This window comes from Fimicolochytrium jonesii (assembly GCF_025526975.1).
Source record: "Fimicolochytrium jonesii strain JEL569 chromosome Unknown EV422scaffold_7, whole genome shotgun sequence".
Taxonomy (NCBI): domain Eukaryota; kingdom Fungi; phylum Chytridiomycota; class Chytridiomycetes; order Spizellomycetales; family Powellomycetaceae; genus Fimicolochytrium; species Fimicolochytrium jonesii.
The window spans coordinates 108,572-129,569 of NW_026515674.1; the positions used below are offsets into that span (position 1 = coordinate 108,572).

Consider the following 20,998-nt stretch of genomic DNA (forward strand, 5'->3'; position numbering starts at 1 on the left):
GAATCGAAAGCAGCTGGCCGAACGGCATCTACGGTACGCTTTGAATCACGAGAGAAGATCCTATCACAATCCGGCCCGGAAAAAGCATGAGGGTGAATTTTCATCCTGAGTTCCTTGCTGGATTGCAGGTAAGTTGATCGGACACCAGAGTCGCTAATGGAAGTAACAGATTCCTCTCTCCCAGCAACGGCCCTCTGATCAGCACACTTCGCGAATATGCGGCAGGATATTGCAACCAATGCCGATATGGAACGTGGAGCTTCGAACAGGATCGGTTTAGCAGCGGATGTAGTACTCGCGAAAGATAGGGCAAGGCACCGAGACAATCCAACCGCAAAAAAACCGGCTATCTCACCTACCATGCGAGACTGGCGCCTCCGCAGGTCACCCTTATGGACGCCGACCTTCTTTTCGGATACCGGCACCAAGGCGGGAAGCGTCATTCAGCACAGTCTTGGCAAAAAAACAACGCCGCCCAAATCGAACCTGACCGGGGAGCAGGACTCCCAATGACTTGGGAGTCTTGGAAGGACATTCTGGAACTAACGGCAGGGATGCTGCAGTTGCGCATGCTGGAACGGTCCGCCATCGCCGGGTGAGGTGATATGGACCAGAATGCTCTTGGCAGAAGGGAATTTTTTTCGCCCACTCCCGATCCTCCCAACCGCCTCCTCCACGTTGACATCAACGGCACGGGGTGGAAGGTCCTTAGGTTGCACCTCTCTGTCGATTGCCGATGTGTAAGTAGATCTCAATAGAGCTCCTGCGAGGAACGGCAGAGTCGGACTTTCGGGATGGTGCGCCCTTCAAACTTCAGGTATTCCTGTAAAAAAAACCGAGGCTGAAGAAGCGCAAGCCGCCTTCGTACCAACAGGACCGTGCAAAGAATGAGACGCACCTTATTGGCCAGCAATCGCTTCGAAGGGTTCCCGCCGGTCGATTAAGCAACGGATGGCACTGATAATTCACAGCGCATGACGCAAGAGCAATTACGATCCGGTTTGAATGGCTAAGCTTTCGAGCTCGTTGGCAAGCACTCTGCCATACTGACCTCCCGCCCTTACCTGCGCCTTCGGTATGTCCTGAACCCCGAATTCATGAGAGAGCCATGAGCATATTCGCCAAACAGAAAATGGCTTGCCCCGTCTGCGCTGAGAAAAGCAGTTTTTCGGTGGAAAGGCTAGGCGAGAAGTCCCTGGTCCGACTGCGTGCCATGGCATCTGCGATGAAGGATGATTCCTGAAGATCACCATTAGTTCTCAAAACGGAACTGGCGATGCGGATGAACCGAACGTTCAGTTAAGCGCGGAATGCACGTATACTTAGATTCCACGTGGTGCGAAGATGCATGTGACTGTACCTTCAAGCCTTAGAGTAGCTGGGCGTCGGAGGCGTAGGGAGCTCAGATGTCGCGCGGGATAGTGACAGCAATGACGGTACCGCGTAACTCGAAGGCGACAGGTTTACCAGGTTGCCGGCACCGCGACGGCTTATGTGATATGTGGTTTATGCGTGCCTAACAGCTGACTTGGCTCCTACCAATTTGTTTTCTTTAACACCAAGGCACTGTCGATCATAGGCATCAACACTTCAACGACGGTTCGATTCGTCTTACTGCAGACGCAGAAAAAACCGTGGAGGCTTGACGAAACGAAGGTATTTTCGCAGATAATATTAAGGGAAACGCCTCAGTCGCATTCCATTTCGAAAAAGCGTGGGCGTCTAGTGGTCCGAAAACCTTCACGATGCTCTCACGACGCTACAAAAGGTCCGCTGTGCCCAGAGTACACTATGGTCGATTTCTCATTTGAGATGGGAATCCCAGTGCGGGGAAACAAGCAAAGAGGCCGCAGTACAGCTCATCAAGCTCATCTCATTGGCTGCGTGAAGGCCCGTTGTAAACTGTGCATCAGAGGTGCGATATTCGACTCGATGCAGCTGGTTAAGTCGATATGAACAGGAATCCAAAGGCCAGGTGCGTTTGATGGATGGTAGCGCACGTTTTCTAGCGCACATGCGAGGTTCCATTTTCCTCCATCGACTCATGAGGATTCGGCAAAAACCCCATTGTGATCTTTTCCTTTACTGAAGAATGAATTTGCACCAATTTTTCATCAGTTAGGAGCTCTCTTTGGTCCGATGCTCAAATGACAGCACCGAGAATCAGTGATCGCAAGAGCTAGGACATCATCCTGTGGTGTGATGGTGAATGACTTTGGTCTCATTGAACTGGGCTTCCCCCGTTTCAAATGTGACGGCCTGTGGCATCTTGATGTGCGGCATGTCCATACTCAAAGCATCAATCTGCTCAGGCTATACGCTGGCCTCAATTGCACCCAATGCGTGTCCCATCACGATTTGTGGAGGGCCCATCTGTATACGGTACTGGTTGAACGTTGGCGGTTGCAACCGGAGAACTGGCTTTCCGCTTGAAGCTTTCGGAAACCAGCTGAGCGTGTTGCGGGGAGATACACAAATTGGTGCGCGCGCCCGAGCTGGAAATTTCCAACTTTCCTGTCGTCGACACTCGCTCCAAACTCTGCTGCGTCGTTTTCTCTCACTGCTGCATTCGTCGTTGCATACGTACGTTCAGTTCGTCGAAGGGTTTGCACCGTTTAGGGTACCCATTCACTGGGCATGATACACAGGCCTTCGTCTCTATAACGGCATCTCTCCAAGAGTGCCGTCCAAGCACGTTTGGCAGGTCAAATCCGGTTTCGCAGGTCAAAGTGCGCGTTGGCCACTTGCCAACCATTTCCTGCAGGCTGGGAAAAGATCTACGTGATTGAACTAGCACCGAGTAAGTGAGAAGGGAGCAAGCTCATAGGGGACAAAGGGAACTGAACCTTCCGCCCAACGGTTTTCGCAATACAGCTCATACTAACTTGCTTCTCGCCACCTACAGACCAAGCCACTTGCGTTCACGATTTCTTCCCGTTGACAACGACATGGAGGCAGCATCTCTTCTCAATAGCAACACCCACCTCGAGACGCTTACGAACTACTCCCACCCCGGCCTAGCAGAGCAGCCTGCACGCAAACCGCGAGGCCGGCCGCGTGGGCAAAAAAACCCGGCGAACCACCGCGCGGGGCGTCCAAAAGGAGGCAAGAACAAGCCAGGGCATCGAGCGGGCAGGCCCTCTTCTTCCAAAATCGAGCCAAACCTTCTAGGAAGCGTGCACGGCTCTGCTGGTATGGGTATTGGAGACGGTCATAGCCAGACCCCTGGCACAATGTTGCACCCCCACCAAAGTAAGAGCATAACCATCCATGTCGTCGAAATAGTGTGCTGAGAACTAACACTGTCAAAACGTTTCTGGTTATCAGCGAACATTGCAATGGGGTTACCTTCAGTGAGCCTTGCGCTACCACCATGGCCGCCAGTTATGCCATACCCAAGCTGGCAGACATACCAGCCACTGAACATCAGAGTGGATATCGGCGCTCTGCCACAACAGCAGCTACATCAATCGCCATTTCAACAACCACCGCCACAACAGCAACACCACCAGGATGAGCCGATGCCACAGCAGCAGCAGCAGCAGCAGCACCATTCACCACAGCACAATGTATCGCAGCAAACTCCACAGCAGCACCAGCATCCACCACCACAGCATGTCCAGCAGCATGTTCAACAGCATGTCCAACACCATGTCCAACAGCATACCCAACAGCCTGTCCAGCAGCATGCCCAACAGCATGCCCAACAACAGTACTCCCAACCGCAGTCTACTCCGCAAATACAGGCTCCACAAAGACCGGCTTCCACTCACCAGCATCCCTCCATCATGCTCAGCCAACCCGTACAACCACTACCACGGTTACAATCAGAAGTACCACAGGAACACGGATCACAACAGCAACAGCAACACAATGATATTCGCGATTCACCTGCCGTGATTCCGAATAGATTGCGCAATTTGGGCCACCAACAAACTCCAAACCAGTTCCAACACCAACAAACGCCAAAACAATTGGAAGAAAGTCCAGACCAGTTACAACAAACGCCGGTCCAGAGGCAGTCGTCAAGTCAGAAGAGCGAGCGGACAGATGAGAAGTCCAAGCGGAAGGGGAGGACGTGCGCTATTTGTGGGAGCGCAGAGTGCAAAGGGCGTGGGAACCGAGCCCTATGCACAGGCAAACCACTAACTGGCGAGGGCAGCATTAAGCCGGACCCGACCGCATCGTCCGAGGCGGGGGAAGCAGATAGTTCCGGCTTACACGACCAAAGCCCATCGGAACATGGCACGATCGATGAAAAGCGAAAGCGGAAAGGAAGAACCTGTGCTGTCTGTGGGAGTGGAACTTGCAAAGGCCGTGGAAAGCGCGCCTTGTGTGAAGGATTGCAAGACGGTCAAGTGCAAAAGAAACGCAAAAAACGGACTTGCCACGTTTGCCATCAGCAGGGCTGCAAAGGGACTGGGAACAGGAAGCTTTGTCCGCGCTATGTCGGTGAGTTCAGCACACTCTGGCGTACTCCACTCCTGGGAGTGAACGTGCTCCTGACTGACTTCTCACTCGCAGATGACGTTACAAGATCGTGGCAGCATGCCAGCGTGCGGATGGGACCTGCTCCCGAGGCGCGGACAGCACCTGCTCTCAACCCTTTCCGGAACTATGGTTCAAGCGCCGTAAATGGAATCAGCGAGGCGGCCCGTCATAACGACCATAACATCAGCTCAATAATAGATCCAACGACAGACGTCGGTCAATCGCGAATGGCCATAATGACGCATTCATCATTGTCGAATCCGCCTGATCGGGGGCGCATACCACATCTCAGCAACCTTGTTCCGCCATTGAACATCAGCCCGAATGACTGGCGACCCCTGTCTGGGTTGAACTATGCATCGTTGAATCAAGCTCTGGATGACCGCGATCGGTTGTTGGGCTCTGGATTCTCGCCGTCTCCTTCGACCGGTGATGACCGAAGACCAACGTTGAGTTTGAGCCAGCTATTACAAAGCACGCCGACGCTTGATGATGACCGTGCACGGGCGGAAGGACTGCTGGGGCCATTCAGCCATCTGAGCAATAGCAATCATCTCGAGCCGCGGGATGCAGGCGCAGGGTTGGCCTTCCCGTCGGATGGTCTGTACAGGTCGACGGGGCGAGATGGAACTGCGATGTACGCGTCGCGCCCAGCCAATGTCATACAGACCGACCCGCAGCCGAATCCGCTCTTTGCCCCGTACCGAGGGTTCGTGCCACAGCAAACCGACCCACATTTTAGGATACTGTCGGATCAGAGGGTGGGAGTGGTGGATGGGCCGGGAGCGCGAGCGAGGAGAGCGTCGTCCGTTTGAGACGGAATCGCGTGTACATACATTGGGGGCGTCCGTAGGCGCATTAGATGGGGCATTGGTAATATAAGAAGGTCGTGCCGAACATTTACGCTCGCTGACTGTGGGAGTAGAGCGTTTGCGGCGATTTTCAGCACAGTGGGAAACCTTCGAACGCACGAACGCACGAACATTCATGCATGCATTACAAGCCATCATCGTTGAGTTGATAAGCACCTCATGTACTGTATGGAGAAAGCGGTGAACCATAAACGGCCCCAAACGCGCAGTCTCATAAGACGCGTTGGGCACGCTCAACTTCTCGAACTTCCAGGCACAGGTTCTTGCCCTGCGAGCCTGTCCCTACCTTGGGGATGTTTCAATACAGAAGACAATAAACGTCCGCTGATTTCCCACGACAGGCACAGGCTTCGCCTGGGTTGAGCCCAACTGAGTTCACGGGAGCACTGGACGCAGCTGAATGCCGTTTATCACGGATTTACAATGGGACGAAGACTTGTTGGACACAGTCCAACTGCTCATTGCTGAAGGGTTCGATACAGGTCCGCTACCATTTGTTTGCAGTTTTAGATTAGTGAGGGACCTTCAACGTAACCGGCTATATGTGTTTCAGATCGGGATGTTCTCGTCCGTGAAGAACCAGGGGACATATTGGTGCCCGACCCGGAGGATGAGGAGTGCTTCGTGCCCGCCTTGAGTGAGGAGGTACGGCTGAGCCTGCGGTTTGGACATTGGGCTTCTTGTTACTTTGTTGGCGTGGGAATTCACACTATGCTTGTCTATGGAAGGCTCTGGATGATGTCCTGGATTTGGTTGCCCAGACGATGGCCCCGACCATGCTACGCGCCGATGAGGTGTGGTTACAGGAGCAGAAACGGAGAGCGGTTCTGCCAACTGGATGTCAGGGGTAGGCGTCCGGATGGATGCGTATCGGAGAGCAAGAATAGCATCTAACTGTATCGCATCACCAAGGATTGACGAGATTCTCGAAGGAGGCTGTCGGACCGGCGAAGTCACGGAGTTTGCTGGCGCGCCATGTACTGGTAAAACACAGGTGGGGCGGCGAAGATTCTAGCTGTAAGCAATTGTGGAACACTTGCTAATAACGCAGGCTTGCTCAGCTGGCATTCTTCACGATGATTACAACGTTAGCTACCTCACCTGAAGCATGCGTAATCTACATTGATGGGTCGAACACGTTCTCGGCGTCTCGGATTGCGGAGCTCTATGAATGCAGCGATCGGTTTGAGCGGTTTAGGTCTAGAGGAATGGTACGTGTTAGCTGTCCTTGCTCATCGGGAAACTCCTCCATCTCATCTGGATTTCCAGACACCGACGCACATATTGGATCGCATCAGAAGGATTCCATGTTTCGATGCCTGGGCGTTAATGGACATGCTAGAGTCCATACATCAGACAGCGCGGGATCATGTAGGACATCTGCGACGCAAAGATGCACCGAGGCCTTTGTACTCACGGTCACCAGTTGGACAGCTTTGTCAGTTCTACCCAGCTAGTCGTTGTCGACTCCATCGCCGACATGCTGGGGTCCATTGTTGGCTCTGGGCAGATCCGAGGTACGACTCCCCATGTGGGCTAAGCGGCAGCAACGGCGAAACTTACTCGCGGTCGTAGGAAACGTCATGCTGTCCGCGATAGGACAGCACCTCAAAGCCATCGCCGTGGAGCACTATGCTGCCGTTCTGGTGAGTACGACAGCTACCGGAGTGCTCACTCAACACGAAACATGCATTAAACCGACGAAGGTGGTCAACTACGGCGTCGTGTATGACGCCGACCCAGACGAAGACGATACCGAGGACGACGAACGGGAAAAGGAAAACGCGCTCCAGCCGGAACGCACTACAAAACCGGCCTTAGGAAACGCATGGAGTTTCACGCCCTCCGTGACATTGGTATTCGAAGATCCGCATGACGCTGCAAATCGGCCAGGCAGCAGCGATAGGATGCTCTCGTTTAAGAACAGGGCTGGGCAGATTGTGCCGGTGACGCAGCGGAAAGTGGAGGTATATAGGTCCAATAGACTTGTAGGTTTTGCCACCCCTGCCATGTTTCTTTCGTGAGACATTAGTCTAATATTGTTTTCGATAGGGTCGTGGCCATGCTGCTGATCTTTTCATAGGAGGTCGGGAGATATTTAGCGATGCGCGACCGAAGCCGATGAAGCGAAAATGAGCTGCCGAGCAGTTCGAATTCAATCACATATAGACTAGATAGGTTTTTAAATATCTAACCAGACATCATGATGGCATCCCACAAGCCCGTGGAGCGATCCGTGGTTCATGTATATACACCTTCCCAAACATAATTTAATATACAAACACATGCCCCATCCCAATGGGCATCGTCTCGATGGCACCACAAACACAATTGGTCAAAAATTCAATTTCTCCGGATTCGCTTCTTAAATCTTTCCATAACCATCTCATCTATACCGCAGCGTTATAAGAGTACGTCAGCATCGAACAAACCCCGCCTTGCACTCAAGTCAGCTCACCTGTAGCCATCGTCCGCCGGTCAAACCTCTTCTTACTCCCATCATCCTCTCCCGCAGGTGCATCCCCATCCTCTGGTCGTCGCTGCGGCATGTTTTTCGGTCCTGTCCAATCTGCAGTGACGAGAGTCAGAATCTCGACAACGTTCCACCTGCAAATCGCTGACTAGCGGATTGTCCCCACACTCACATCGCTCCGACGCAACCGCATTCGCCCCTGCAAATTCATTCCTCCCGATCCGGCCTGATGAGAGCTTATCGTCCCCTCCGCCTGTTGTTCGATCGAGAAGTTTCCGTTTTGCGCGTTCTGTCTCTTCAATGTTCTTCAGTTTTACGCTGGATTGGGACGGGTTGGCGTTAAAGACTATAAAGGCTTGAGGCACCTTCCCATCGGAACAGAGAGCACCGAGTCTACCTCATCCCCAGATCGATTTCGGGTATCGCCGTCAACATGGCCGTGGAAAGTGTGACATTTCCTTCGCTCACTGCTTTTTCGGCCGTCTGCAGGGATGCGCGCGTTAGGTAAAGAGTAGACAGGTACTAATCTCACCTATCCAAGCTTCAGAACTCACCTTCAAGTGATCTGGTATCTGGAAGAGCTCGTCATGGAAATCTTTTGGTGCATCGCTGGGACTCTCAGTCGCAGGTCCATCCTCCGTCTGTCCCCGTCGTTTCCTTAATTCCTTTTCAATGAAATCTTGCCTGTAATGACATCTGTTTCAGCAAGGGTTCACTTTCACATCCTCTCCAAGCGACCTCACTCGCTCACATATGTCGATCCGTGTCCATGGCGTTACTTGCAGTTGCAAAACTGCCCCCACCCCCAGCTCCAGCCTTCTCATCGCCCCCAAAACTTTTCCCTCGCACTTCATCAATGTTGATGATCCCTCCGCCGCTCTTCAGCTTCCATGGGTCGTCCTCTACTGGCTTTTCCTTCTGTTTCCGTCGGTCGCCGCGGTTGAGATCACTTATGTCCAGCCCTGCGGCGCGCTTTCGGAATTTCCGTAGTTCGAGAGCTTCTTGCAGCACTGAACTATTCGCGCAGATTGGAGGAGAAGGTTGGAGTGTCAAATTGCTTGTGCAGAGCAGGGAATGAGTTAGGCCATTGACTAAACTAGCACCTCACTGAGTCGTCGCCCCCAGGGGTTGCTTCTCCGTTGCTTGTCGTTGGTGCGTCGGCTGTTGTCGTTTCGTCGTCAGCTTCTTCCGACACCGCCCTCTTCCGAAACTGCCTCTTCTTAGGTGGCGCCATTCTGAACGTTTTTATGCTGCTGGTCTCACAAATGGTGCGTGGGACGAACGGTGGGAGAACGGGAAACTTTCTGAGTCTGTGGCTCATCGCACTCCACCCCAAAAGCAACAGCTGCTGTCAAAACCCATCGGCTGCCCCAACATCTTCGACTCGTTGTTTCCCAACTTAGCAATGGGATCGTCATCGCTTTCCTTCTCCCTCACACCGCACTGGACTCCTGGGCCGCTCAGTCAGGGCACAGCGTTGTGTCTCTTCTCGGTCACTTTCCTGCCAATTTCCAGACACCATTACTACCGCGGATGCTCCCTTCGGAGCTCATCCGCTTATATTTCGCTTCGCTGAAATTGAGGAGCGTCACAAGATGGTTTTCGTATCCCGTTCGTGGCACGATTGATCAACCTTCTATACTCTGAAATTGAAATCTGTTGGGAGAGTCAACTTGACATGTTCTTACGCTTTTGATGGATCAAGGTCTTTGCAGTTGAAGCGTATCACGAAGATGGCGGTGACGATGGGGACGATGCGTACATCGAGCGCTGGAGTCCTAGGGCCTTCACAAGGTTGACCACTCTTCTTACTATCTCGCACCCCGATCGAGTCCCCTTCAGATCTTACTGCTCATTGCATATACATTTGGGCGGCTGTCTTCAAAGCCTTTCAAGACGGGGTGCCTGGATATGCGCGAAGCAGGCCACGTCCCTCTGCAGCAGGGGCGGCACTTTCAACAATTTGCCGAAATTTGAGGCGTTGCGGACAGTCACGCTGAGATGCGATCGACTCATTGCGGATGATGACGGGACATGCTGGCCGCTGAGATCTGTCGACAATAGTGAGTCTGAATCACCCAGTCCTCCACGACGACGACCTTCTTACCCCCACTACCCTCCCCCTCTACTCCGAATGATGGTTTATTTAGAGTGCTCCCATGAATCTGGCAAGATGGCGGGCGAGTGCCCAAATTCTCTGACGAGTGCTCCGATATGATCCGCCCCGCCTGCCGTACGAAATCACGTTTATTGATGGTAGGAAATGGGGAGCCTATTACGAGAGCATTGATATCTACGTGGAATTGGCTCGACGTCGATTCGAACAAATGCTACTGTCCCTATAATCATGAGATACATTGAGCTCTGATATATGATATTACTGCGTCTCAGAAGAGCCGAGGCGTTCCATCTATAATACGTAGTTTCGTTGAGTATTGCACAGACAGAACCGTTATTCTCTCGTATCCGACATCCAACGCGACCGGAGACCTGGTTTGCTGTTTGACCGAAATATCGGTAATCCTGGCATTCTCGCCATGCTTTGACAGGGTGTTTTTTCCTCTCGTCGCCGTGTATGGCTTTCACATAAACGGATATGAACACCTTTGGACTAGACCCCGCATCAGATATAAAAGATCTTCATACGGCACCGCCGGCAGTTCAGTTACCCTCCAATGTGATCACTCTCTGGCATGTCCGAGACCAGTAGCACCGCACTGCTTCCCTCTCTACTGGTAGGTAGAGCATGCCATTATTCAGCGCTTAGACATCATGAAGCTTCATCGCGGACTCCGGAATAAGCGAGAATCCTCTGGTCTGGTGCTGCCTCGTAGTTTCTTTCCTGCTATGTATGCAGCATCTCTGCGTTTGTCTTCCTGCGGGGAACCGCCCTTTGTCCCGACGGTCTTGGTGCGTTGGCAGTGCGTCCGGAGAAGCCGCGCGCCGAAATTTCAAATCCGTGCGCGGTGCGCGTCCTTTCATGCACCCTCTTTCAAACCGCGCGCATCAGTGTGTGTACAGTAATTTACAAGCCGCACCTTGCTGCGCACCACACTGGCTCGGAGTTCACCTCTCCGATGCAGGAATTCAAAGCCAAAACGGTGCCAACATTGGTCATGCTCACATCTCCAGAAGGCCCAATGTAGAGATCAGCAGCAACTGCTTTCCCTTCGTCTATAAAAGGGGGACCGGGTTGCAGCATTCCCCTCCTTTTCTCACACCTATCCGAACAACGAAGGACACGAAGTCCACTACAGCCCTCACAATTTACTTCCTTACGAATACTTTGAGGAAACCACTCCTCTCGCAACTTCGAACCCGTAAGTTCTGGTACCTGTCGCTGAACTTGTCTCTTAAATAGTTTTTCGCTCACATACCCACTTACGTTCAGGCTACTTCCTGAGCACGTACTCTGCTATGTCCGTCTACAAGACCGTTACAAAAGCAGTCCTGTCCATCGAACAAGACGAAGGCGTCGGTGCCCGCGTCCGCCGCTCCATCGGGAGCGGAAGTCTGCGCAACCTCGACCCTTTCCTGATGCTCGACGAGTTCAAATCCACGAATGGCGCCGGGTTCCCCAATCACCCACACCGTGGCTTCGAGACCGTATCCTACATGCTCAACGGAAAAATGCAACACGAGGACTTTGCCGGGCATAAAGGAACTATCGGGCCCGGCGATTTGCAGTGGATGACCGCTGGGCGGGGCATCTTGCATTCGGAGATGCCCGCATCGGATGGGGGACACGGGTTGCAGCTGTGGGTGAATCTTCCCGCGAAGGATAAGATGATGCCGCCGAGATACCAGGAGCTGTTGGACAAGGAGGTGCCGCGGGTGACGTCGGAGGATGGTGGAGCGACCGTCAAAGTCATCGCCGGCAAATCGTACGGCGTCGATGCGGCTGTTCGTACGCATACCCCCATTGTCTACCTCGACGTGCGCGTGCAGAAGGACAAAGTGTTTGAGCAAGAGATTCCTGAGAATTGGACTTCGTTCATTTACACCCTTTCTGGCGACGTTGCCGTCGGAGATGGAGATAAGGCACGAGTTGTTGAGCCACATACCACCGCCGTTTTGAGTGGTGAAGGCGACAAGCTGATTGTCCGCGCCGTCGAAGATGCCCACTTTGTCGTGATAGGAGGGCAGAAGATCAACGAACCCATCTACCAACGTAAGTCTTTCAGCCCGTTTTACAGCGTAGCTCGATGTCAGTATGCTAATTTTTGTTCCTCTCATGTAGATGGCCCCTTCGTTATGAACACCCGAGAAGAAATCATGCAGGCGTTCCTAGACTTCCAGATGGGCCAGAACGGTTTCGAGGGTGCACACGAATGGAAGAGCACCATCTGAGCGTACTTCACCCTGCTCCCGCAAAAGCCTTAATCACCGGCCTGTGACATTCTACATCCCCTTAGTTATCCGTAAAATTATCGACTCTCCTAGCACATATGTATCTATTCTTTTTTGGAATTGTAACCATCCGTTGCGGATTGGAAATCAAAAACAACTATCTCATTCCACATCATATTGCATATGCACTTCAGACACTTCGAAGTGAGAAACGAGTATCTTCGTATTGAGCAGAAACTTCAGAGCAGGTAATGGTTGTCCACATCAAATTCGGACAATGTAGATAAGATTTGCTGAAGCATCATCGTAACTGCTCAATACAACGCAATGTACGCCATCCACCAAAGCTAATGGGCGGAACAGCCGCCATGAACCATAAAACCAACGGAACCACTCCGCGATTGCGGATATGCTTGTCCACAAGGAAACGAGCGGTGTCGCAGCGGCGGAGTAGCAGCCGAGAAGAATATGAGGCGAGTGTCCTTGCCTCGAAGGATTGTGCACAGGTGAAATGCGAACCAATGTTGAAGTCACCGAACCGGTTTATTCTCTCCTCAAATGCTTTGCAGAAAACAGTGCTAGTGGCGCAAGGTGGCGCAGGGCCCAAACTCCGATCAGTCCCGCGTCGTTCCTTCCAGCAAGATTCACCGTGGGCGACAAGGGTAGGCGTTCCAGAACATACAGCCGACCGGAGGGTAGAACAGATGTAGAGGAACGAGAGGGATGTATACACATAGAGGCGTGGTTGGCATGGAGTGTTCGCTAGTGAAGGAAACGGAAGAGAGGAGACGGATTGACAGTACATGTTCAGTTTGTCAAAACCGTTGACGGCATTCCTCAGATGTGCGTCTTTCCCTCTCCGGGCCAGAAACGCCGTCAATAACCTGCCGGACAGGATGACGAGATATGTCAAGGGGATATTGCGATGCCCGAATTTGGGCAGCGGAGTCACTCGTACATCAGGCCAGGCCAGATATCCGGCTGAGAACATTCCTGTAGGCCTCGACCCTCCTCAAACTCTTCCACACTATCTATTGGTGCATACGGCTCTGAAACCCCAGCTCCTTCGTTGTTGATTTCCTCTTTTTGTCCTCGCCCATTTTCAAAACTTGAAATTTTGAGAATGTAAGACTCTTCCAAGCTTGTAACTCTCCCAGAAACAGGGACAAGGAAGTTTTGATGTTGTTTGATGAGAAGGATGATGCTGATCAAGGATTTCTGACCAGATTCACCTGCAACTTTCAAAATGGCACACGATTCCCCCATCCAGCTCACGGATCTGCCTCTCCGTCCTACGCCGGGAGTGGATGGCAGAAACATCAAGGTACGTAGAAAATTAGGAGTATCGTTGATTCCGTGCGAAGATGCATCGGATCGCTCACTCTGCCTCCAATTGTCCATACACATAGATTCGATGCAACATTTACCCTCTAAGGTCTGTCCGGCGTTCGGGTTCCGTATTTCACATACTCAAACTAACGCCCGCTCTCCGCTCTAGAATGGCAGCAGAAACCATGGCCTATCAGTACGACGTAACGATGGTCCCAGACGTCACTGCCCTAGCCAAACGAGCCTGGCGCCTAGCGCAGCCCCTCTTCCTCCAAAACGACGAACGGGCGTACATCGCCTACGACGGCAAAAAAAATGCCTTCAGCACCGTCGATTTCCAAACCACTACGGTTACCGTCACTATCGACAAGGACGAGGACGACTATTACCCGAATTCCATATTACCCCCACCGGTCCGTGGGGAAAGAAATTCCCGCAGTGGTGGGAGAGCGGGACGGGGAGGACGGGAATCGAGAGGTGGGTTTGGGGGTCGGAGGTCGGATCGGGGGTCTGCGGATCCGTATGATGGACCGGTGTCGGCGGGACCTGTGAGTTCGAAGGGATGGGCACCGCAGAGCTATGCTATTGAGCAGGCGCCAGAGAGTACCGAACCAAGGAAGCCGAAGACGGAAGAGGTGACAATTACATTGAAGCAGGTAGGTGTCATTTGTGGTACCCCTGCGCTACTCAGGATGAAGCTGATCAAGACATGGTCTAAATCCCAAACAGGTGGCGAAAATCGACTTCCACTCCCTCATGCTTTTCATGAGCCGACAAGGGGCCGAAGATGACACAGCGCTGCATGCAACCACAGCTCTCAGCACCGTTCTCCGCCACGTACCAGGCATGACCTTCGTCACCGCGGGAGCGAACTTCTATAGCCCAGAGGACCGAACGCATATCGCCGGCGGGCTGGAAATTTGGCGTGGGTATCATCAAAGCATCCGTGTCATGATGGCAGGTCATTTAGGCGTAAATGTGGACGTGGCAGCAACAGTTTTCCGACAGGGCGAGGTGACCCTCTTAGAGCTACTGAAGAATGCGCTGAAGTGCCGAGACTTTGACGAGATGGCCGATAAAATCCGGGAAATGGGCACACCGGCCGTGAGGCAGCGGCTGACGTCTGATTTCAAGGGAGCGAATGTCGTGACGACGCATCGGTCCGATATGAAGCAGAGGTTCAACATCGGCAGCATTTCGAGGGATACCGCCGACACCTATATGTTTGACGTCAACGGCGTCAAGATGTCGGTGACCGAGTACTTCTTCTCGCAGTATAGGATCACACTCAACTATCCGTATCTGCCGTTAGCGCTGAAGGTGAGATCTATTTAGCTTGCCTTTTGACATTTGGATGGACTAACCTGAACGGGTGATGTCTTAGGCAAACGGAAAATCAGCCTTCCCGCTCGAATTCTTGAAGATGACTCCATCTCAACGCTTCAAGAAGAAGCTTAACGGCGAGCAGACAGCGGATATGATTCGTGCTACAGTGCAGCGGCCCATCGACCGCGAGAAGAAAATAGCTTCCGCCGTAAATGGGACGCTAAAGTACCAGAACAACGACCACCTCAGATCCTTCGGCCTAGCCGTCGAGCCACAACCCATGACCATCCCCGCACGCATCCTCACCGCACCCAACGTTGTGTTTGGCAACAACCAGCTCTTTAAAGGCGGCGAAGGGTTCTGGAAGCTTGGGAAACAACTGGCCAAGCCGTCAAAGATCAGCAGCTACGCTTTCGCGTTCTTCGTGAACATCGACCAAAGAGAGGCTCTGACGATCCGGAATCAGCTATTGGATGGGTTTCAGAATACGGGAATTCTATTCGCGTCCCTGGACGATAGCCCTCTCAGGATCCAGAATCCGGACGACTCGCAGAACGTCAGGCGGTGTCTCCATTCCCTCGCGCGGGAAGCGAAGCAGATTTACGATTACCGGTGTCAGATCATATTCTGTATAGCGCCGCGGGGGCTGAGGACGGATAATGGCCTTCGGGTGCTGTATGAAGAGATCAAGAGGATTACATTGACGGAGATGGATGTGCTGTCCCAATGTCTGGACTATAACAAGACGAAGCTCGATCGGCTAAATCCCAAATACTCCGAAAACGTTGCTTTGAAGGTGAGGTTTTGTGATTGTTGCCTTCCTGGCTTGCGCTCTTGCTCAAATACTCTCTATCATTGCAGGTGAACGTCAAAATGGGAGGCGCGACCAACTTCGTCGACAAACTCCCCCTGATGGATAAGCCCACCCTCATCTGCGGCGCGGACGTAACCCACGCCCACGCCGGGTCGGCAGCGCCATCCGTCGCCGCCGTCGTAACTTCCACCGACCGCTCAGCCACAAAATACCGCACCTTCCTCTCGGCACAAGCCTCCCGAGTCGAAATCATCCAAGACATGGAACGCATCATGGGCGAAGCGATTGACGCCTTTGCATCCAGCCAGAAAACGTTCCCGGCGCGGGTCATATTCTTCCGCGACGGGGTGTCCTCCGGGCAGTTCAAGGAAGTGCGGGAGACGGAGATCGCGGCCATCAAGAGGGTCTTTGCCAAACGCAAGCTGAACGGCACGCAGCTCACGTTTGTGATTGTGCAGAAGAGACATCATATTAGGCTGTTTCCGAATGATAACAACCAGGACAAGTCAGGGAATTGTTTGCCGGGTACAACGGTGAGACATCCCTCTGGGCGATGCTTTGAGTTTCCCATTAAGCTCACCTGCGTTGTGATATCCTCCCAGGTTGATACAGTAATCACACATCCCAGCGAATTCAACTTCATTCTTCAATCGCACGCCGGCCTCCAAGGCACATCCCGGCCGACGCTATATCACGTCATATACGACGACATGGATATGGGTTCAGACCAGTTACAGCAGCTATGCTATAACCTGTGCTTCTTATCTGAACGAGCGAATCGGAGCATCAACATGGTCGCGCCTGCATATCGGGCGCATCTAGCCGCTTACTGTGAGTTGCCATGCTTGAGCAAATGCCTCGTCGCATCTCATGTACGAGCTCGCTGGCTGACCAACTCTCTTTCCTGAAAACACCAGACGGCCGGATGTTCCTAGAAGGCGACTTTGGATCCGACGCCGCATCAGCTCTCAGCGGCGCATCGCAGGAACTTCCAGTGGCCCTCCGCAAGGTCGCGTCAACAATGGACCAGCATACGATGTATTACATGTGAAAAGATGCGTGAAGCGAAAGGTCATTTCTGGGACTTGGGAGGTTGCCCAGCTTGTAGTTTAAGCGTTTTCTTCTTCTTGGACATATGCATTCATTGTTCTCTTCCACTTATTTACTTCGGTTTGAAGACAATAGGATATTTGAAACGGATTCTGTCCACCGATAACGCCCAGATCCACTACCTACATTATACATATACGGTACAGTTGTCTGGAAGTGAAATCCTTTGACTTCACGCCTTCAAGTTGCTCCATATCCAAAGTCCGACGGCGTCTCCTCGAAAGCCGTCGTTCTCATTCTCACAGCGTTTTCAGTATCCCTTTCAAATCTCGATATCGAGGACAGATGCCAGGAACTCGCAAGCGGCTCACGACTGCCGCGTCTCCCTCCACCTCTTGTAACTTATACAAAACTGCGATTCGGGCGCTTGCTGACGTCGTGCTGGGTGAATACGTCCGTTCCCTGGCTATGAAGTACCGTCCTGATGAAACTGGTGGGTTCGAAGCCCAGCAAGTAATACATAGCCGATACGGACAGGCGAATTGCAGTTTCAACAACGAGAAGGACACCTGTGGCATCGGCGTCAGGGACACCGTACTCTTTTGGACCGTTTGTAGATTATTGCCCCGAAAAGCACGAGGGAAAGTTATCATTCCCACCAGGCCCGTCTCACTGCCCATCGTATTCATATCCATCAAGGCCGTAGAGGTGGGACCCAACCTGCATTATGTAAAGGGAAAATAATGATATTTGCTTAGCAGGAGGCGCTCGCTTGGCCCGCTATGAAACCTCCCTTTCTCGCCAGGTACGGATCATTTCACTCAATCATCCAACTGCCAACCGACAAAGTGATTGCGGGATCTATACTCATTCGCAGTCCCCATCGTCGCCGGATTCCATCTCGTTTGAAAATTCACAATCCCGTCCCAGTTCACCCAATTCGCCCCCGAAAACCCCCCAATTAATCCACCCGCCATCGGCAATTATCCACAATCATGACCTGGTCCCTCGGAGCCAGGTAGACCCAGAACTCGAACCCGTCAACCCACTCGTTGTGCCGGTACTTGTAGCCCCGGGCTTCGTGCGGGCTTTAAGCACCCCGTAATAGTACCGCAATCGGGAAGAAGGCAAAGTCCATGTCTAGTAGATCCAGCTTGTTCACGAATCTGGGGATTCCAACCTTCACCGAAGTCCGACGCGTGTGCCGTGTGAAACGTGTCGAAGGATGTCATTTGAAATCACGTAAGCGATTAGTCAAGACGGAAGCGAGAGTATGGAATGAGAATTCGTCGACCCCTCGTGACAGCAATTCGCATATGCCAAAGCCGGATCATTTTGCTCCCATGTGAGATGAGTCAGGGCTGGGCGTTCTCGCCGGCCTCTCCGGGCACTCCCGGCGCCTTGTCATCCAGGAGTCATGCGTTTGCTCCTATTGTTTCCGCATATGGTGCATGCAGGAGACTCACAGGATACACGCGCAATTGCCTCCTTTTGGCAACAGGGCTCCTCCCTTCCCATAAATAATCAGCCCCACACAGCTTCCTCGACTCTGCCATTTCTTTTTCCAGCGCTGAACGAACTCGACTCTACGACTTCGTACTTTATTTTCCCACGCAACTGTCATCCTCCTTCCCAACCTTCAACACACACTCATCCTTATCCGCAAAGATGGCCCAAGAACGCATGCTTTCTGCTGCTGCGCTCGCTGAAGAGCAGCGCGTCTTCGATGCCGAGGTCAAGTCCATCAAGGCTTGGTGGGAAAATGAGCGTTTCCGTCTCGTCAAGAGGCCGTACTCCGCCGAAGATGGTACGTTGGATTAGCTGTGCCTGCGTTGGGTACAGGGGCTGTTGGGCGAGGTGGCAGTGTAGCGCATTGCCTGACCTTCGTACTCACATTCCATTCCCCGCACAGTCGCGAAGAAGCGTGGAACCCTCCCCATCTCCTACCCGTCTGGGGACCAAGCTAAGAAGCTGTGGAAGCTTTTGCAAAACCACAAGGCGAACAAGACTGCCTCCTTCACCTACGGTGCTCTCGACCCCGTCCAGGTCGCCCAGATGGGCAAGTACCTCGACACGATCTACGTGTCCGGATGGCAATGCTCTTCCACTGCCTCCTCCTCCAACGAGCCCGGACCGGATCTTGCTGACTACCCCATGGTGCGTTTCTAAGGCCCGCGTGTACGTTCGGTGGGAAAACGAGTTTGCGGCACGTCATACTGAATCCTACGTTTTTCCTTCAATTCTCAGGACACTGTCCCGAACAAGGTTGAGCACCTTTTCCTTGCTCAGGCATTCCACGACAGGAAGCAACGCGAGGACCGTCTGTCCTTGTCTCTTGGGGAGCGCGCCAAGGTCCCTTTCACGGACTTCCTGAGGCCCATCATCGCCGACGCCGACACCGGTCACGGTGGTATCACGGCCAACATGAAGTTGGCAAAGATGTTCGTTGAGCGTGGTGCTGCTGGTATTCATTTGGAGGACCAAGCTGCCGGAACCAAGAAGTGTGGTCACATGGCTGGAAAGGTGCTGGTCCCTATTTCTGAGCACATCAACCGTCTTGTTGCCGTCCGTCTGCAGTTCGACATCATGGGAGTTGAAAACATCGTCGTCGCGCGTACTGATGCAGAAGCTGCCACCCTCATCACCTCCAACATCGACTACCGTGACCACCCCTTCATCCTCGGTTCCACCAATCCAAGCCTCCTTCCTTTGGTCGACGTGATGGTGGAAGCTGAGCGCCAAGGAAAGATCGGCGCCGCGTTGCAGGCCGTAGAGGACGACTGGGTCAACAAGGCCGGCGTCAAGCTGTACACCGAAGCCGTCGTCGACGCTCTGAAAGCCGCAGGAAAGGCCGGAAGCGTGAACGAATTCCTGCAAAAGGCGGAAGGTCTCTCCAACGCCAAGGCCCGTGCCCTTGCCAAGTCTTACGGTGTCGAGCCCTTCTGGTGCTGGAACGCACCACGTGTGCGTGAAGGTTACTTCCGCTACCAAGGGGGAACACCCGCCTGCGTCAACCGTGGTCAAGCATACGCCCCTTACGCTGACCTGATTTGGATGGAGACCAAGAAGCCCATCTTTGCTCAGGCACAAGAGTTCGCCACCGGTGTGCACAAGGTTCACCCCGAGACCATGCTCGCGTACAACTTGTCGCCATCCTTCAATTGGGATGCCGCTGGCATGTCTGACGCGCAAATCTCGAGCTTCATTGGAGACATTGCCAAGCTTGGATTCGTCTGGCAATTCATCACGTTGGCTGGGGTAAGTTGACATATATGTGATTGCGTCCATATCAGAGTTCACTTCACTAACAACGCTTTCGTACAACCATTAGTTCCACTCCGACGCCTTGATCACGGATCTCTTCGCACGAGACTACGCCAAGCGCGGTATGTTGGCCTACGTCGAGGGTATCCAACGACAAGAACGTTTGAACGGTGTCGAGACTCTCGCACATCAAAAGTGGTCTGGAGCCGAGTACTTTGACAACCTGAGTAAGTCCCGTGCCTGCATATCACTCCAATTCCCTGCCGTCAGTAATTGATTCCTTGTGTTTCTCCTACAGTCAAAACAGTGCAAGGCGGTGTCAGCTCCACATCCGCGATGGGCAAGGGAGTGACAGAATCCCAGTTTGGAGGAAAGCACTGATTTATTAGAACCGGAGAAGGCGATAGGCATGATTGATGGCTAGAGAGGAGTCTGTCATTTGTGCGCACTTTAAACGGGAAGCGGAGCATCCCTTCGTCTGCTTTATAATTTTGTCATGATTGTTCTTTTTTGATTTTTGAATTGAATTTATTGATCCCTAGCCTCCGCACTACGCCTTATCACTTTGCTACACTGAGGACCTACTCTGGAACGGTGCTCTTTCGAGTGACGAGAAAAGGATTCACATAATCGCACAACGTTGAGTAGCATTTCTCCTGTCCATAGCATATTTCTCCTTCGGCTCGTCTCCGCAGCCGGTTTTTCCTGTTCCAATCGGCCTTCATTCTTTAGCCATTCTCACCTTCCACTCATTCCCGTAGCTCCCAATTGATCTTGACAACGTTTTTGTCCAACCCCAACATCAACCGGTCTCGCTCGTCCTCTTGTTGCCACATGTCTCTCGAGCTCTGTAACTCCAAGCATTTTCGCTCTTCGCGCTGATCGCCGCAGCAAAGAGATCTCCTCGTCTGTGCCCACATTCCCGCAGTGCCCTTCCTCGAGATGTTCTCTCCTGCTCCAACCGTTCTTGCAGTTCCCAATGTTCGTTTTCTCCAGCCTTTCGGTGTTGCTGCAAACATGCTCGTTTTT

The 20,998-nt window shown here is 52.7% G+C and overlaps 7 protein-coding genes across 7 annotated transcripts; 6 read left to right on the top strand and 1 right to left on the bottom strand.

Annotated features, from left to right (window-relative positions):
• The first annotated feature begins 2,754 nt into the window (after nt 1–2,754).
• EV422DRAFT_396979 (uncharacterized protein) lies at nt 2,755–5,535 on the top strand. The gene is made up of 4 exons (XM_053066910.1): nt 2,755–2,800; nt 2,906–3,252; nt 3,328–4,452; nt 4,525–5,535. Exons 2-4 carry the CDS (start codon nt 2,949–2,951, stop codon nt 5,304–5,306), a joined length of 2,211 nt encoding a protein of 736 aa, XP_052926704.1. The 5' UTR covers nt 2,755–2,800; nt 2,906–2,948; the 3' UTR covers nt 5,307–5,535.
• A 228-nt stretch (nt 5,536–5,763) lies between these two features.
• On the top strand, nt 5,764–7,499 carry EV422DRAFT_566092 (P-loop containing nucleoside triphosphate hydrolase protein; the record flags this gene model as incomplete). The annotated part of the gene is made up of 9 exons (XM_053072389.1): nt 5,764–5,845; nt 5,917–6,008; nt 6,092–6,210; nt 6,276–6,357; nt 6,425–6,574; nt 6,633–6,734; nt 6,790–6,880; nt 6,939–7,330; nt 7,416–7,499. 9 exons carry the CDS (start codon nt 5,764–5,766, stop codon nt 7,497–7,499), a joined length of 1,194 nt encoding a protein of 397 aa, XP_052926705.1.
• Nucleotides 7,500–7,862: 363 nt separating this feature from the next.
• On the bottom strand, nt 7,863–8,844 carry EV422DRAFT_494556 (hepatocellular carcinoma-associated antigen 59-domain-containing protein; the record flags this gene model as incomplete). Its single annotated transcript, XM_053067753.1, has 4 exons — nt 7,863–8,154; nt 8,234–8,319; nt 8,391–8,520; nt 8,588–8,844. Coding segments are annotated over 4 exons (765 nt in total), but the record flags the coding sequence as incomplete, so codon positions are not given.
• Nucleotides 8,845–11,253: 2,409 nt separating this feature from the next.
• Nucleotides 11,254–12,186, top strand: EV422DRAFT_494775 (RmlC-like cupin domain-containing protein; the record flags this gene model as incomplete). Its single annotated transcript, XM_053067768.1, has 2 exons — nt 11,254–12,007; nt 12,077–12,186. The coding sequence occupies 2 exons, from the start codon at nt 11,254–11,256 to the stop codon at nt 12,184–12,186; spliced, it is 864 nt and encodes a 287-aa protein (XP_052926707.1).
• Nucleotides 12,187–13,142: 956 nt separating this feature from the next.
• Nucleotides 13,143–16,878, top strand: EV422DRAFT_397175 (Piwi domain-containing protein). Its single transcript, XM_053066911.1, has 9 exons — nt 13,143–13,311; nt 13,413–13,510; nt 13,596–13,621; nt 13,685–14,171; nt 14,245–14,835; nt 14,900–15,637; nt 15,703–16,188; nt 16,258–16,486; nt 16,573–16,878. The coding sequence occupies exons 2-9, from the start codon at nt 13,433–13,435 to the stop codon at nt 16,704–16,706; spliced, it is 2,769 nt and encodes a 922-aa protein (XP_052926708.1). The 5' UTR covers nt 13,143–13,311; nt 13,413–13,432; the 3' UTR covers nt 16,707–16,878.
• Nucleotides 16,879–16,932: 54 nt separating this feature from the next.
• EV422DRAFT_397236 (uncharacterized protein) lies at nt 16,933–17,885 on the top strand. Its single transcript, XM_053066912.1, has 2 exons — nt 16,933–17,413; nt 17,511–17,885. The coding sequence occupies exons 1-2, from the start codon at nt 17,051–17,053 to the stop codon at nt 17,808–17,810; spliced, it is 663 nt and encodes a 220-aa protein (XP_052926709.1). The 5' UTR covers nt 16,933–17,050; the 3' UTR covers nt 17,811–17,885.
• A 227-nt stretch (nt 17,886–18,112) lies between these two features.
• On the top strand, nt 18,113–20,512 carry EV422DRAFT_523893 (isocitrate lyase). The gene is made up of 5 exons (XM_053069948.1): nt 18,113–18,512; nt 18,618–18,862; nt 18,953–19,963; nt 20,037–20,196; nt 20,268–20,512. Exons 1-5 carry the CDS (start codon nt 18,374–18,376, stop codon nt 20,348–20,350), a joined length of 1,638 nt encoding a protein of 545 aa, XP_052926710.1. The 5' UTR covers nt 18,113–18,373; the 3' UTR covers nt 20,351–20,512.
• Nucleotides 20,513–20,998: the final 486 nt, after the last annotated feature.

Excerpts from the sequence above, each read along its gene's own strand:
- EV422DRAFT_397236 (XM_053066912.1), top strand. The coding sequence starts at position 17,051 with ATGCCAGGAACTCGCAAGCGGCTCACGACTGCCGCGTCTCCCTCCACC. Across the intron at positions 17,414-17,510 it reads TATCCATCAAGGCCGTAGAG|GTACGGATCATTTCACTCAA; the intron begins GTGGGACCCAAC and ends CTTTCTCGCCAG.
- EV422DRAFT_397175 (XM_053066911.1), top strand. The coding sequence starts at position 13,433 with ATGGCACACGATTCCCCCATCCAGCTCACGGATCTGCCTCTCCGTCCT. Across the intron at positions 13,622-13,684 it reads TGCAACATTTACCCTCTAAG|AATGGCAGCAGAAACCATGG; the intron begins GTCTGTCCGGCG and ends TCTCCGCTCTAG. Across the intron at positions 15,638-15,702 it reads CCGAAAACGTTGCTTTGAAG|GTGAACGTCAAAATGGGAGG; the intron begins GTGAGGTTTTGT and ends CTATCATTGCAG.
- EV422DRAFT_396979 (XM_053066910.1), top strand. The coding sequence starts at position 2,949 with ATGGAGGCAGCATCTCTTCTCAATAGCAACACCCACCTCGAGACGCTT. Across the intron at positions 3,253-3,327 it reads AATGTTGCACCCCCACCAAA|CGAACATTGCAATGGGGTTA; the intron begins GTAAGAGCATAA and ends TCTGGTTATCAG. Across the intron at positions 4,453-4,524 it reads GCTTTGTCCGCGCTATGTCG|ATGACGTTACAAGATCGTGG; the intron begins GTGAGTTCAGCA and ends TCTCACTCGCAG.
- EV422DRAFT_523893 (XM_053069948.1), top strand. The coding sequence starts at position 18,374 with ATGGCCCAAGAACGCATGCTTTCTGCTGCTGCGCTCGCTGAAGAGCAG. Across the intron at positions 18,863-18,952 it reads ATCTTGCTGACTACCCCATG|GACACTGTCCCGAACAAGGT; the intron begins GTGCGTTTCTAA and ends TTCAATTCTCAG. Across the intron at positions 20,197-20,267 it reads CGAGTACTTTGACAACCTGA|TCAAAACAGTGCAAGGCGGT; the intron begins GTAAGTCCCGTG and ends TTTCTCCTACAG.